We start from the raw sequence: 14,019 nt of genomic DNA, 5'->3' as shown, positions 1-14,019 counted from the left end.
ATAAGTCACAATGTTCTCTTTACCAAAACTTATCAGCTAAACAAATCATGCCTTTGTGGGTCTAAAGATTGTGGGGAGTGTAGAGGATTCATGAACTGAAATTATTCGTGGCAAACAATCTAAATAATATTTCTAAAGGCTCATGCTCAAATAAAGACTTGAATGTAATTTGTGCCAAGTTTTAAGTAATTTTTACCTTTTTCAAGTCAATTCTCAAGTCGTCATACTTGTGATTTCAAACTATCTTGAGTCCACGCCTCTTCACCACAATCAGAATCTTCCACACTGTCAACGCCCCATATCCAGTCAGTTGTGGTCTGGCTGTACTTTGTCAGCATGTCAGTGCTGAGCAACTGCTACTCTGAAATCCGACCATATTCATTTTTTTAATGGCTGTAAGCTCATAACCCTCTTTAGTGTACAGAGGATTGTGAGCACACAAAATACTAATCAGCTACTTATATCTGAGTGCAGCTTATTTCAAAGCCCACAGTTGCTCCTGACTTCTGGCGGCTGTCTGTTCACCGAACAAAATAAATTGTTAGATTTCTGATACCTCGCTTTGAAAATATTGAATGAGTTTTCTGTTGTACCAAAGATGCCATAGAAGTACAGACATTATGTGCATTTTTTTTATTTGCTAACCTCTTAATGACCTTTCAGACTTTGATAAAGATCGTCTGTTGTAGAGTTTCGCCAGGCTGAGCAGAATGATGAACTGTCATGAAGTGAGTTTTAGATCAATACAAATCTTTTATTTTCTCCTCGTGGCAGATAAATCAAATTGTGTTTGGTTGTTTATTTCATGGTCTGTTTCACCATGTGATTAATGACCATTAAGGCGCTCAAGAAAATCAGACATCACATACAACATTTTTATCTTTGTTTCATCATACTTGTCTTGTAAACATTTACAGCACTGAAAATGTTAGCGACCTTTATTTGTCATTTTAGATTCAGAAGATGATTGAATTGTGTTGATGTGAATTTGAATCCCTCTGTTCATCCCCAGCTGCTCTGCGTGGATTTAAAGCTTGCATTTTAACTGGCTCTCTGTGCCTTCTTGTTGCTTGCACTGACTCAGACTGAGTCTTTAACTAGACAGAGATGTGATGAAAGGGCCTGCAGGTGTGTGCAGAAGCTTTTCCCAGTTGCTGTGTAATTTGCAAGAATGAAGTGGAATGCAGTCTGTGAGACTGGCTGACCGGCCAAGAAATTGCAGCAAAGTCAGAAACACATTTCCTGAATTGGTTTTTGCATTCATTCAAAAATGTTGGCAATTTCAACATAAACATGCTGAAGAATAGGGAATATATATGTTATACTTAATTTTCAAATGTTATGGTTAGATAGGAATACCCCTGATATGAGATATGAACATCAATAGCTTGAGTAATTAAAAGGAAACAGTGATATTATGATAAATAAATGACAGTAAATGATCTTTTTGCCATGTTTTCAAATGAATAATAACTCAAATAAGTTTGTTTTCCCCTGTGATAAAATCATTGAATCTCCATATTTCCTGTTGATTTAATGCTGTGTTTTCATCTGTGAGTAATACTCCTATTACAGCCTTATTGAGGCTAGATCATTACCGTAGGTAATTGACAACAACGAGGAGCATCCCGCTTGGTGTCAGTGTAGCAGAAAGTTTATTTTCTAGATCTGCCAACAGTTTTGAATCCCAGCATCAACACAGAAAGAGAAACCTGTATGAAAAGCTAAGCTGACTTCTCAGAGCAAGTTGCAGTCCATCCCTGTAACTCACAAATTCATCAAACGACCTGTGTTTGTCACGCTTTTCAACAAACATTCATCTGGTCATTTTAATCCTCTGCAAATGCATTGCCATGGCCCAGGGCTGTCAGATGAAAGTTGGTCTCATCTGCTCCTGTTATCCGTCTGTCGCACAATGAAGTCACTCAGGCAAAGGCCACTGATGGTAACATCAGTGTTGGGCAGCTAGAGTGATTTTGTAATGTTAGACCTTAGAGTCAAAATTAGAAATTGCAGTTGACAGCACTTACTGTAGATTCTGTTTATGTGTGAGTATGAGATCCGACTGCTGACAGACTTGTTGCTATGAGGTGAAAGTAGGAGAAACCTTATAAAGTACAACACAGATGCTATGTGAAGCGTCCAAATGAACAGTTTCTCTCAGTGAATGAAACAGGCTCTGTGACTTCAGCAACAGAAAAGACGAAGCCCGTGGAAGACAACAGGGATGGACAATGGAATTATTATCTCATTCTAAAGACAAAACCCATTCGCAACATTCAGCTGGGTGAGGATCACTTTCAAGGAAACATACATTTCATTTTAATGTCCAAGACTGCCATAATAACAAGACTTCACAAGAGCAAGGACAGCTGATAACCCCCTGGAATACAATGACCAGAAGGGGACTTTGACATCGTATGTCTTAAAAACCCACAGCAGTTCTTTGTACCGCATTCTTTGTACCGATGAAATGTAGATCAACCTCCAGCTAAACAACTGGGAGAAAAAAGGCTTCTGATCTGAAACATCATCTATGAAACTTGTGATTGCAGTTTGATGGCATGGGCGTGCCTTGATCCCAGTGATACTGGGTCACTGGTGTTTATTGACAGTGTGACAGAAAACCGAAGCAGCGGATTCTGCAGTGCACTGTGAAATACTGCCAGCTCAGATTCAGGGCAATGCAGAAAAGCTGATCAGGCAGTGCAGAAAGAAAAAGACCCAAAAAATATTTTTAAAGCTGCCCAGGAGTTTTTGGAAGTAAAAAGTATGCTGCTGTGGTCGGTCGACTCTACATGCCATAGAGCTGTAACTCCTAAACCCTTTATCAAAGTTGGATTTTTTTTTTACATTTTTTTTTTTGATAAAAATAGTTCTCAAAATACTTTTAATTATACCTAACTGTCCCTTTTCGGTCTTGATCGCAAGTGTTGTACAAGTATAGCTGCATCCATAATGATAGTAAAACTAAAACAATTTAGAAGTAAAAAAAAAATGTTGCACATGTTGCATGAAACACACATACTTTTCACTCCATATATACAGTGAAAAGTATAGTGAAAAGCTCAGTTTTGTTAAGTATATGAGCTAAGGTTCTAGCAACAATAGCTGCATAAAAATGTTAACTGTGTAATCCGATTCTGTGTCTAGACTTAATTCTGGTGCCAAAGCCTTTTTTTGTCACATCATGTAGGTCTTCATTTGTCTGTCTGACTGGCAAAGTGAATATGGAAAAGAGGCAATGAATTTGATGCTGGTGCTACTTGAATGAGGAGAGATGAATCTTTACCAAGAGGACCCATCTGTGTCTTCACACAAGGTTGCAGGAGGTGATTGATACCCTATATGTGAAAGGCAAGGGCCTGGAAGTCCAGCGTCCAGCTGTGCGGTAAACTGCCTCAGACCCGATGAAGAGGTGTCTTTTTAAACAAGCACCGAGGCTGTTTGCATGTGAGACAGAGATCCAATGTTCCCTGCTGCTTCCCTGCAGCACAGAGGAGCAGTCAGCTGCATCGCTGTAACAGGCCACTGAACAGCACGATTAGTGCTCCCATAGCACTTCCACTACATTTGAGGCTCCACTTTCTCGTGCTCAGCCTGTATTCATGCAACTAAATGGTACAATTCAAATAAGTGGTGTCTCCAAACCAAAGCCTGTTGAACAAATGGGGTAAAGAGCAACTCTCTCTAACCACAAAGAAATGTGAAGCAGTATGTGAAGCAGCCCCACAGAGAAACAAAACTGTTTTTTTGTTTTCTGTGAACACAATTCTCTGTAACATGAAATTTTGTCCGAAAGTACACTTTTGCTGTCACTAATATCTGATATTCAACATTTTGTGTGATTTTAGTACAACATGGTGTTTGATAGGATTCCAAACTACAACTTTATACAGATTATTATCAAGTTTATGGTAAGGCAAACACAGACAGTGTGAGTGCATGTGCTGGTATGTGTGATTGTTTCCTGAAGCTTTTGCAGTATCGTTTCTGCTCTGTCACCAATTTCAAACGCTTTAAGATTGTACTACTGCACGACATAAATCAGCAAGGGGGGCGGGGAAAAGACTGGCAGTTGTCAAGTATTGTATTTCAGTGGGACATTTCCGAAACCTGACATCAGGAGAAGCGCCTAAGTAGTTTGCATTGTGTCCATTAGATGGCGATGAAGAAGCTTCGACTTCCCTCTGAGATTGTTGAATGGGATCCCAACATGATCGCGCACAGAGGCGGGAGGGGAGCACTGCACACAAGTTCTGGTGGTGGTTTGTACCAAGAGCAGTCTGCTGCCCGACTTTCACCGACATTCCACCGTCTACCCAGCTTGTAAAGCTGAGCCAAACGTCGATGGTGCGTAATTACGCACTGGGACGACGAGGCGGTGTACTCGCTGTGGAAACCCTCGGACAAAGGACGTCAGGTAGGCTGGAGTACAACAACTGACTTCAGCGGAGAGGAGTACTGTTGGAGGGGAAACGAGAGGAATCTGGTCTCGGAAGTGATTTGTGCTTTTCTTCCTCAGAAATGTAACGTAAGACCAGGATTTCAAAGAAGGAAAATCTGCGGCTTTGAGAGAAGGGAGAAAAGGCCATAAAGAGTTCGTGTGTGGAATTAAGTCTCAAAATCAGCATCCAGGTCCTCGGAGCATGGGGTAAGTTGGAGATCAGAAATGTTCCCCTCAAACGCCTCTGCTGTCTGAAAGTGTTTTATTCAGATGGGGGAAATGTTGGAAAAGTGAACTTTTAGGCGTCTTAGGTTTCCTCTGAGCATATGTGGCAGTTTGATCCGGTTGATTTGCTCCGTGTTTTATCTAGAAAGGCTTTGGAGCAATAGATAATCAGTTCACACGTGACACGGTGCCGTTTTCTTTGTTTGTATACTAATAGACATCCCCAGTAGATAGAGGGATCCTTTATGTGTGAGACGCAGTGCCTGACCTAGTTTCCACAAAAGTCTCTTGTCCGTTTAAACCCAAATGACAGAGTTGACCGTAAGAAGGTGCAAGTCAGATGTTGAAGGATCATGACTACATCATTTTTTTAATGCTTTGGCTGACGCACTGACACACAGGCGGCTGTGACGCTTAATATGATAAAACATACAGTCCACTCACGCACCTTCCAGATTATTGAATTACTGCGATTTTCTCTTCTGCTTTCTTTCCTTTTTTTCTTTTAAATCAGCTTTTACTTTCACGCACGCAGGCACCCACAGTAATGGAAACAGCCTGGACCACTTACAGCCGGATTGTTGCTCAGGGGGATCCTGCGTGGGTGTTTGCTTTGGGAAACACACCTGGTGACATGCTGTGCTGCGTCTCGTTAACTCTGCGTTTGTTTTGTGTGTTGCATTATATATGCAAGCCTCCAGCACATCTGAGCCCTCCTCACATTACTACAGACCGTGCTGTCAGCTTCCCAGTTTCATTACTCTTTAATGGAGGAGCTCCTCGAATGACAGTACTGCATCAGTGTCCTGTTATCTTTAATGGGGTGTGCCTGATTATGATTTAAAAAATTCTGTCCACTATTTGATCCGCACATGTTCTCATTCTATTTATTGAAGTCAGGTGGCATTATGGGATATATGTTATGAAAATTCTTGAGTTGGTGTTTCTCTGCTGATTTTTCTAAATTGAATCAACTGCATCCAAGACACATGATCATGGAGAGGAAAGTGTTTTGAAAGGTGTTATTTGAAAGTCTCAATTGAGTTGTTCAGGATGCGACACACCACTCACAAAATATACATCTTTTTCTTGTTGTTTTCATTAAATGGGCATAAAAATATATTTTTTAAGGAAATCCTTTTCAGATGTGTTTAAATACTGAAAGTCTCCACAAAGGAGCTTCTCTGATGTGGCTACAAACACCTCTGCAACTCTCGTGCATCAAATTCCAATTATGCAAATTCTGATGTTCCAAAATTAATTTCAAATTTACTTTGGTAACTAACAGTGTTTTTTAACAATGCTCAGAAAGAATTCAGGAAAGGTGTTGTATGTCAACACTGCACACAACGTGGAAGCGTCAAATTAAAACTGTATCCCTGCATGTACTTTAAAAAAAAAAAAGGAACCCTTAAGTCAGAGTAAAGACAAATTCAGAGATTTTGCATAGACAAAAGCTGGCAACTTTGTGCAAAGGTGAAAGGTGACCAAAATTATTGATATTTGCATTGTGCATTTGGGATTTTACATCTAAGTAGTTTATTTTTGGTTAAAATGAACTCTTTTCTGTTTTCCCTGCATGTTTCATTTGAGCTGAACTGAGCAGACACGCCCTTAGTGTCTGAAACCAGAGTGCTGCTCATTTTCCTGTGAATCATTCGTGTTTGGTTGGGTGGTTAACAACACATTTGTCTGTTAAGAAACTAACTCTAAATATAGACTGATTTATGCATCACTCTGACTTTTAACTTGGCTGTATCCATTCAGTGGACATTAACGGGAAAGTCGGTCCTTTGACAGTCTGAAATATCTGATCTGATGGCCTGAGTTTGATCCATTAAACTGTCAGAGCTTTAGCCAGATATCAGCTCTCCTCCATCCCTTTGTGAGAGCAAATGCAGGAGAGTGCAGTCATCTGGTCCTAATGAAAGTGAAAGTCTGTTGAAATGCTTGATTTAATCGCTGAGTTGCCCTGCGCTCTCAGACAGGAACCTACATGTGACAGCCTGCAGCCCTTCTACCCACTTAACAAAAGGAGGAAACTCCTTTTGAGCTGCTCTCTGTCATAAACAAACATTCACACACAGGTGCTTTCATGATGTGCACATTTACAAATTTGTATGTTCATGGTATCCAAATTAAAGAAGAGTACCTGAACGCATCGTTACACTTGTGAAACCTGGGCAGTGTGGTTAGAAAATTATTCACACATTGAATCTCTGCATGAAAAAAAAAACATTTATTGGCAACTTTTGGTGGTTTGTTCTGACCAAGAACCAATACTATATAGAGTTATTGAGTCTGTTATATTATGACAGTATGTAGAGGCACTGCTCTAAAGTGGATCTGTGATTTCTGTGTTTCACAGCAGTGCTGAATGTATCCTTTCTTATTTCTGGGTTTTTCAATTCTTAAGCACCTTTGACCTAAATCCGATTGATTTTCACCAAATTCATGCTTAAAGTGTGTTCTGTGAAACTACTAAGAAGTTTCAGATTGGTACTGAGAATGAGTCCTTCCCACCAGAAAACTTGCATCAGGAGGAATAACTTGACCATAACACATGATAAGTTCACCTAATATGCACTGTTTCATCTTGTAACCTGAATCTTCTTTCTTCTGGTTCTGCAACAGAGGAGTTGTCTGCGAGCTCTAAAATGTACCCGCTACACCGTGAGAGGTACAAACACACCATTGTGTCCGTGTTGTGGCTTTGCATGTTAGGGATGGGCGATATCACTAGTTCTAATATCCTTGGCAATAATACTGAGCTTCACATCACTGTAACTGACACTTGAATGTTCCCTCAGCAAAAACTGTAAATGCAAACCATAGAGGCATTAGTTCATAATTTATTAGTAAGTGTGATGAATTTAGACACTGTTTGGCCAAAAGAACAAGGGAAGTGTAGAAGTAACATAATATTTATGCAGGGGTTGCTAATTTTTTTTTAAATGGGGCAGCTATTAGAGGAAATGCCAACACTGCAGCAAGAAATCAAGAAAGAACGTTTGAGCATTAATGCATTTGCTCCTTTTCTGATACCCTGAACTACAACATATGAACTACAAGGTATTAATAAATTAGTATTAATCCGCCCATCCCTACTTTATTAGATATTCATTTGCCTTTAAACAGAACCCACCATCATTTCACATGTGTAATGTTAATCCCCCTCCGACTGTCTGTGGAAACTGCATCAAACAATGTCATACAGTGTGGAGGCTTCGTGCTTGTCATGATGTGCAGATGTTGTCAGCACGTTCTACAGCTCTTGCTGTCATCGCTGGGTCTCCCTTTTATTGTGTCATCGTCCTGTCACTTGCTCCACTGCAGCTCGACTGCTCCACATACAGCCTGATTGTTAAAACTGTTTATCAGTGCATCATGATCTACAAGCTCTTGACTTGTTTTGCATGCCAAACCTTAGTGTTTAAAATAACTAAGGCGATCTAACACTTGTGTGTAGATGAGGTGTTTCCCTGTTATGTGCTGTGATTTGAATATGTAATATCATGAAATGGAAATCCACACGTTTGCCTGAATTGAATCAAGTGAATCTATTCCAATTCTAAACTATATTTTCAGTAAAAAAGTGTCTTATAGTAGACATTTGTGTTATTATTAAGTGAGATAACCACTCAACACGCCATGTTAATTTTTCTGTCTGGCTGCTGATTGGCTGATTGAACACAACTCTGTTCACTCACCACAGGCAGAAACCCATGAAAGAGGATCACTGAGAAATACTGAGCTCAGATCAGCCCATGAGAATCAGTAGAGTTTAGAGCTGCAACTGTTTATCTATTAGTCAATCAACAGAGTGATTATCACCTGTTTTGGGAATCCATTATATATTTAAAGGATCTGTGAAGCAAAAATGATAAGTGTTGGCGATGATGGATGGTGTCAGCACAATCTTTACTGCATTTTTTTACTTACATGATTGCAAACTGAGTATCTTTGAAATTCAGGACTGTTTGGTCAGATTAAACAAGCCGTCTGAGTCCATTTCTGACCTTTTATTAATGAATCGATCCATTGAGGAAATAATCTGCAGATAAACAGATAATGTTTGGTAGTTTGTTGAAGCCGTGCTGGATTTGACACGCTCAAAATATACTTTCAACCAAAAATCTTTGTATGATCAGACGTGTAAAACCCTCAAAATGAGCACTTTTAGAGACAGTTGTAACCTACATCTATAACCTCATCCTGATAAAGAGTGGATGCATAATTCCCCTAAAACCTCCTGAGTTATGCTTTTTCTTTTTGACAATTCAATTTTTTTGTGAACATTAAACTAATTATATGTAGTGTTTCATTTAGTGAGTTTTAGTAGTTTTGTTTTCCATATCTGTGCAGCTCAAGGTGTTTCTCCCAGGCTGCTATTTTTCCTTGTTTTCAGAATTCCTGAGAAGATAAGCTTTTGGTGTTTTGTCTATAAACTCACAAAGATACAGTATCAATATGGGTTTTGTCTTCTCAGGGTGAGAGTAAATAACTCGTAGTATGTAAAATTTGCAGTCCAGTATATGGACTGTGGACCATGTGGACCACTGTGTCACACTCTGGGAAATGCAACAAATGTACTGCTGATCTCAGCACAAAACAAATGGGGGTGGAAACATAAGTTATACTATTTAATTCAGTCAAGCTCATAATCAGAAACAGCAGTGTTGTAGCAGCAATTCACACAAATGACTAAAATGCATATATGAAGCTTTTATATACACAAAATGAACACACTAAGTATTCTGACCTGCCTCAGTGTTACAGTTACAGTTCGGTCTGTTGTTGAGCTGAACACGCAGATATTTTCAGATCTTCAATAACCGGCTGGGTCCTGTTTTGAGTTGACCTGTTGACCTGAAGGCTGTGACATTTATCTATAACTCTCTGAATAAATGTAAATATGTGTATTACCCATTGTAAATTGATTTCCTTAAGTTGGAAACACACATGTAGTTTATGTGCTTGTTTCAGAGCAGGTCACAGCACTCTACATAATTTCCGGTACCTCTTACTCATGTGAGGTAATGAGGATGTTTCTGCCAGTATGAAGTCATTTACCGTTGAAATGTGGTGTAACTCCCTCTGCACCACAGAGAACATCAAAACTGCTTTCGGAGTGGATATAACCACTTAATCTGCATCATTATATCTTAAAAACTGTTAAGTGTCTGTGTCCTTCCACAAGCCAAGGAGAAACCAGCTGCTCTGAGTTGAGGAGCTTTTAAATTGGTGTTTAGGAAGCATGCACAGTTGTATGATTAGCCAGTCATCACAGCTTGCTGTCTGTTCTTTCCATTTCACCGCATTTGACTGCCGTGAAAGTGCATAACAATGGAGAAGTTGGCTTTTTCTGTGTTTCTCTCTCTGACCTTCATCCTCAATAAAGTAAACACCCTGTCTTTGTCTCCCCTTCACAATTCATGATGGTTGCAAGTTATCTTAACTCCTGCAAGAGGAGCTAACCTTAAGACTAGTGCTGCAGTTTCCTGTTTAATGCAACCAAAAGCTTACTGTTTGGGTATTTTTTTTTTACCTTTGCTTTTGCCTCTTAAATCAGAGAAGAAAAGAGATGCTTTTGAGTTATTCTTCATCTTCTGATCAAAGAGAAAGCAAACCTGTAATAAAACCCTTCCAAGTTTTCCGGCTTCGTGTCAGAGTAGGAAACATGGCCTGTGCTGGGTTGTGGTGAGTGTTGCAGTTATAGTGACTTGTTGAGCAGCTACAGTATGAGTTGGCGTTTCCCCTTGCTGTGCTATTTTGGTATGTAGTTGTAGTGTTTCATGTTGCCTGACCGTGCCAGAAAGTGGACACGAGTCTGCTGCCTCTCAGAGGTCAGAGGAAGTAGACCCTTAAAGGAGAAGTGCTGTCAGGGGCACAAAGACAACTGTCAGAAAAGCAAAGCAAAAAGGCTTAACTGCATTGGAGAGCCTGAGGTCCTCAGAGCATCTTAATGTACAGATGGTGAAAAATTATGCCTGGCTGACTCTGTTTTCAACTGAATTTTTCTGGTGGATGCAGAAAGCAGGACAAGCCTGTTTTTATGGTTTAGGGGTTGAAATATGCCAGTTAACTGGGATTATTACAAAATTGAACAAATATGTCTCACATCAGTTTCGTTTTCCAAAATATATGTTCTGCTTTTATCAGTCAGACAGTCCTTAACTATTAACTGAACAGTATGAGTGTTACGTTTTGATGAGGTGAATGAAAAGCTAAAAGAAACATATAGAGTGATACTGGACCGTCTGCACTTCAGTGTTACATTTCCATTTAGTAGCAATTAAAAAGAACTTGACACTTTAGTCAAAGGTATGCACACATTTTATCTAAATACGTCTATATATTAAAGTAGTTTTTGGTCTTTGCAGTTATTGTACTTCCTTTATAAGCATCCATCTGTATTTTAGAAAAAGGTTTCTATCGTCCAAGTTGGCTTTTCAGGTGTTTCTTTTTTTAGGTATTACAGATGCATCTTAATTGCTGGCAGTGGCAACTTATACTCTGTATATATAGCAGGTCCTGCCAGCCAACAATTAACATACTAAAAGTTTTTAAGTTTCTGTATATTTTCCCTGTAATCATTGGCTACATTTACATGGAGAGCATGAAGAGCAATATTTCTGATATGATCCCAGTTAAGACGTCACTCTGAATCACTGCCACATAGGCAGCATTTTCTGATTACCTTAACCGAAAAAAGGTTATATGTAGAGTGTGTAGTAAACAGGAGAAGTTATTTGAACTATGACAATCTTATCTGCATTATGTAAACATGTATACACCTTGATTACAATATTAAGTCCCACAGGAGTTATCATATCAACACACTGCTGCTTTACTGTGCTGCCCTGGAGTTGTTGTTTTTTTTTTTAAGCTCAATGTCACTTGTTCTCATTGATCTAGTTGCTTGTTTCTATCATAAGATCTGGCAACACTGACTCTGACAGAGTTCATTGCAGAACACGAAGGCTGCAAGAAAAAGAAGACACACTTTTGAGTCAAGGGAGAAGCCTGAGTAGACTGGAGCTCTGTGTTTTTGAAGCATATGGATGTAATTAAAACTTCTGATGGGCTCAGACATTGCAGTTGTGTTGGGGGACATAATAGGAGCATAAGATATTACTCATACTATGCTTTGTGACTTGTAAAGCAGAATATGAATGGAATATTCTGTCTCATCATGTAAATGTCATATCAGAGTATTTTCTTGTTTAGATGAAGGTCAATAGTTAGAATATTGCTGTTCACGTAGATGACTCTGCTACCTGCGAACTTAGCAGCAGGTGCAGTGCAGATCATGTTTGGCTGAAAAAGCCAGAAATCAGACATCAACAGACCAACAATGCGGTAACAACTGTAAATCCACTGGAGACCCATTTGTCAAATGTGTTAGTAAAACTGTAGCTTACACGACTTTAAATCCATGATTTATGATGTTTTAATTATCTCATTTGAGAAGCTGGGTGCAACAAATGATCGATTGGTCATATTTTTATTTATTTCCTGTCTATTCAATAAGTTAAATGCACTTGATTAGTAACTGCATATCTGATTTATAAACTATCAAGGACCAGAACTGCCATAAACATATATAAGGAAATAAGTAATTAAATATTTTTTACATTTATGTTTACTTGCTTTACATACTTGCTTTACATTTTTCTCCCACATTTAGTTTTGCATCCATGTTTATTATTTTTTTATTTATACATTTATTTATTTATTCATTTCCACATGTAGCAATTGATTAATTTCCACTTCCGCAGACTTTTGGAATACCAGAGAATCAACTTCTGTGTTTGTGTGTGCAGCTAACAACAACTGTGTTGTTCTGAGCTAAGTCAGCAAGTTCACCAGCAAGCTCCTGACCGGAAGCCATTATCTCTCAAAAAGTAGGGCAGAGCCAGTTGGTTCCCTTTGGATTTATTTAGAGCTGATTGGTTGACACCATGTCTTGTAGATGTCCAATCATGCTTTAGACCAAGGTTAGTATCGCCCACCTCATTACCATATATTCGAGGGAAGAAAAGGGAAAAGAAAAATAATAATGTGGAAAAGTGGGAAGATGAATATGTGTAGATTTGGAAAAATTAAAATGAATGAATCAATACATGTGGAAAATAATAATAATAAAAAAATGTGGAAATAAGAATAAATGTGGAAAAAAAGTGTAAAGTAGATAAAAAAATAAATGGATCGATGAATTATTTTATTATTTGTTTCTGCATATATTTATTTATTTTTGATTATGGTAGTTTTAGTAATTAATGGCACTTTTTAGTCGAGCTAATTTTGTCAGTAGCCGTGATTAATGAAGTTCTGAATGTTCTTTGCTGTTGTGTCACTTTCTTTTTGATTGTCAATATTGCAGTTATGTCAAAATACATTTCGTATAGGTATCAGCAAAAAATCAGTCAGCATTATGAATAACCAGGGTTATCTGCCATCCTTAATGCTCTGCAAATAAAAATACTGCAGTTAGGTGTCACGTTCTGCCTTCTGTGCTCAAAATCTGGGGATCTCTCCAGAGTATTTTCAGGTGTAAGAACACTCATCAAGCACAAATTTTCCTGCTGTGCATGTCACATAAGTGAAAGTGCAAGTATGAACAAGTCCAGGCCTGATTCTCTGGACATTCTCTTTTGCTCAGGCTGAAGGCCTTCAAAGGGCTTTTGTTTACTGCATGCTTGTTGCAGTAAAACTTTTAGCCGTAATACAAGTAATCTACACTTTTATACAGGGTGTTAAATTGCCCTTTTTTTAACCCTTTTTTAAGCTTGCCTTCAGACCTCCTCCAAGTTCTTCCATTTAGAGTTTGAACTACAGATTTTAAGTATAAGCAGAATGATTTGTGGCTGTGACTTCAGCAGCTTTGGTCTCTCTGCTGGCTGTTTGGAGCCCACAAAGCTTAAAGGCTTTATTACTGTCAGTTTGAGGTGTATTTTCCCAGTGAGCAGCTAGTTGTATTTGACCGCAGGGCCAGACAGGAGTGTGCAGCTTCTGTTTTAGAGATCAGAGATTCAGGCTGATGAGTGGGGTATCAAGATTAAGTGTCGAGAAGTGAAAGGGATTAGAAAGTGATGACTAGGGGCGAAGCTATAGTGTGTGTCTGCTTGCGAGTGTGTCAAGGCAACTAGTTGGTGATTAAGAAATACTTCTTTAAAGTTCTTTACTGAAATCCACTGAGTATTTTCTTAATTCTTAGTTGTAAGTTGAACTGAAGAAGAGATATCATTATGAATGAATGAATGAATGAATTGAATATTCAAAGCTGGGATAGTCAGAATCGTGGAAAACGAGCAAAGTAGACTTTGAAAATACAGCCATCCTAT

At 38.8% G+C, this 14,019-nt stretch overlaps 1 protein-coding gene across 1 annotated transcript in view; it reads left to right on the top strand.

The window, feature by feature from the left end:
• Positions 1-3,860: 3,860 nt before the first annotated feature.
• Positions 3,861-14,019, top strand: part of LOC140311415 (homer protein homolog 3-like) — a 49,622-nt gene continuing 39,463 nt past the window's right edge. The window contains 5 exon segments of the mRNA XM_072388786.1: positions 3,861-3,917; positions 4,127-4,246; positions 4,249-4,329; positions 4,526-4,615; positions 4,617-4,654. Of these exon segments, the coding sequence (XP_072244887.1) occupies positions 3,861-3,917; positions 4,127-4,246; positions 4,249-4,329; positions 4,526-4,615; positions 4,617-4,654 (386 nt within the window).

This window comes from Leuresthes tenuis, unplaced genomic scaffold (genome assembly GCF_036924035.1).
Source record: "Leuresthes tenuis unplaced genomic scaffold, fLeuTen1.0.hap1 SCAF_7, whole genome shotgun sequence".
Lineage (NCBI taxonomy): Eukaryota > Metazoa > Chordata > Actinopteri > Atheriniformes > Atherinopsidae > Leuresthes > Leuresthes tenuis.
Note: the sequence above shows the minus strand (reverse complement) of the source record. Positions and strands in the feature narration are given on the sequence as shown.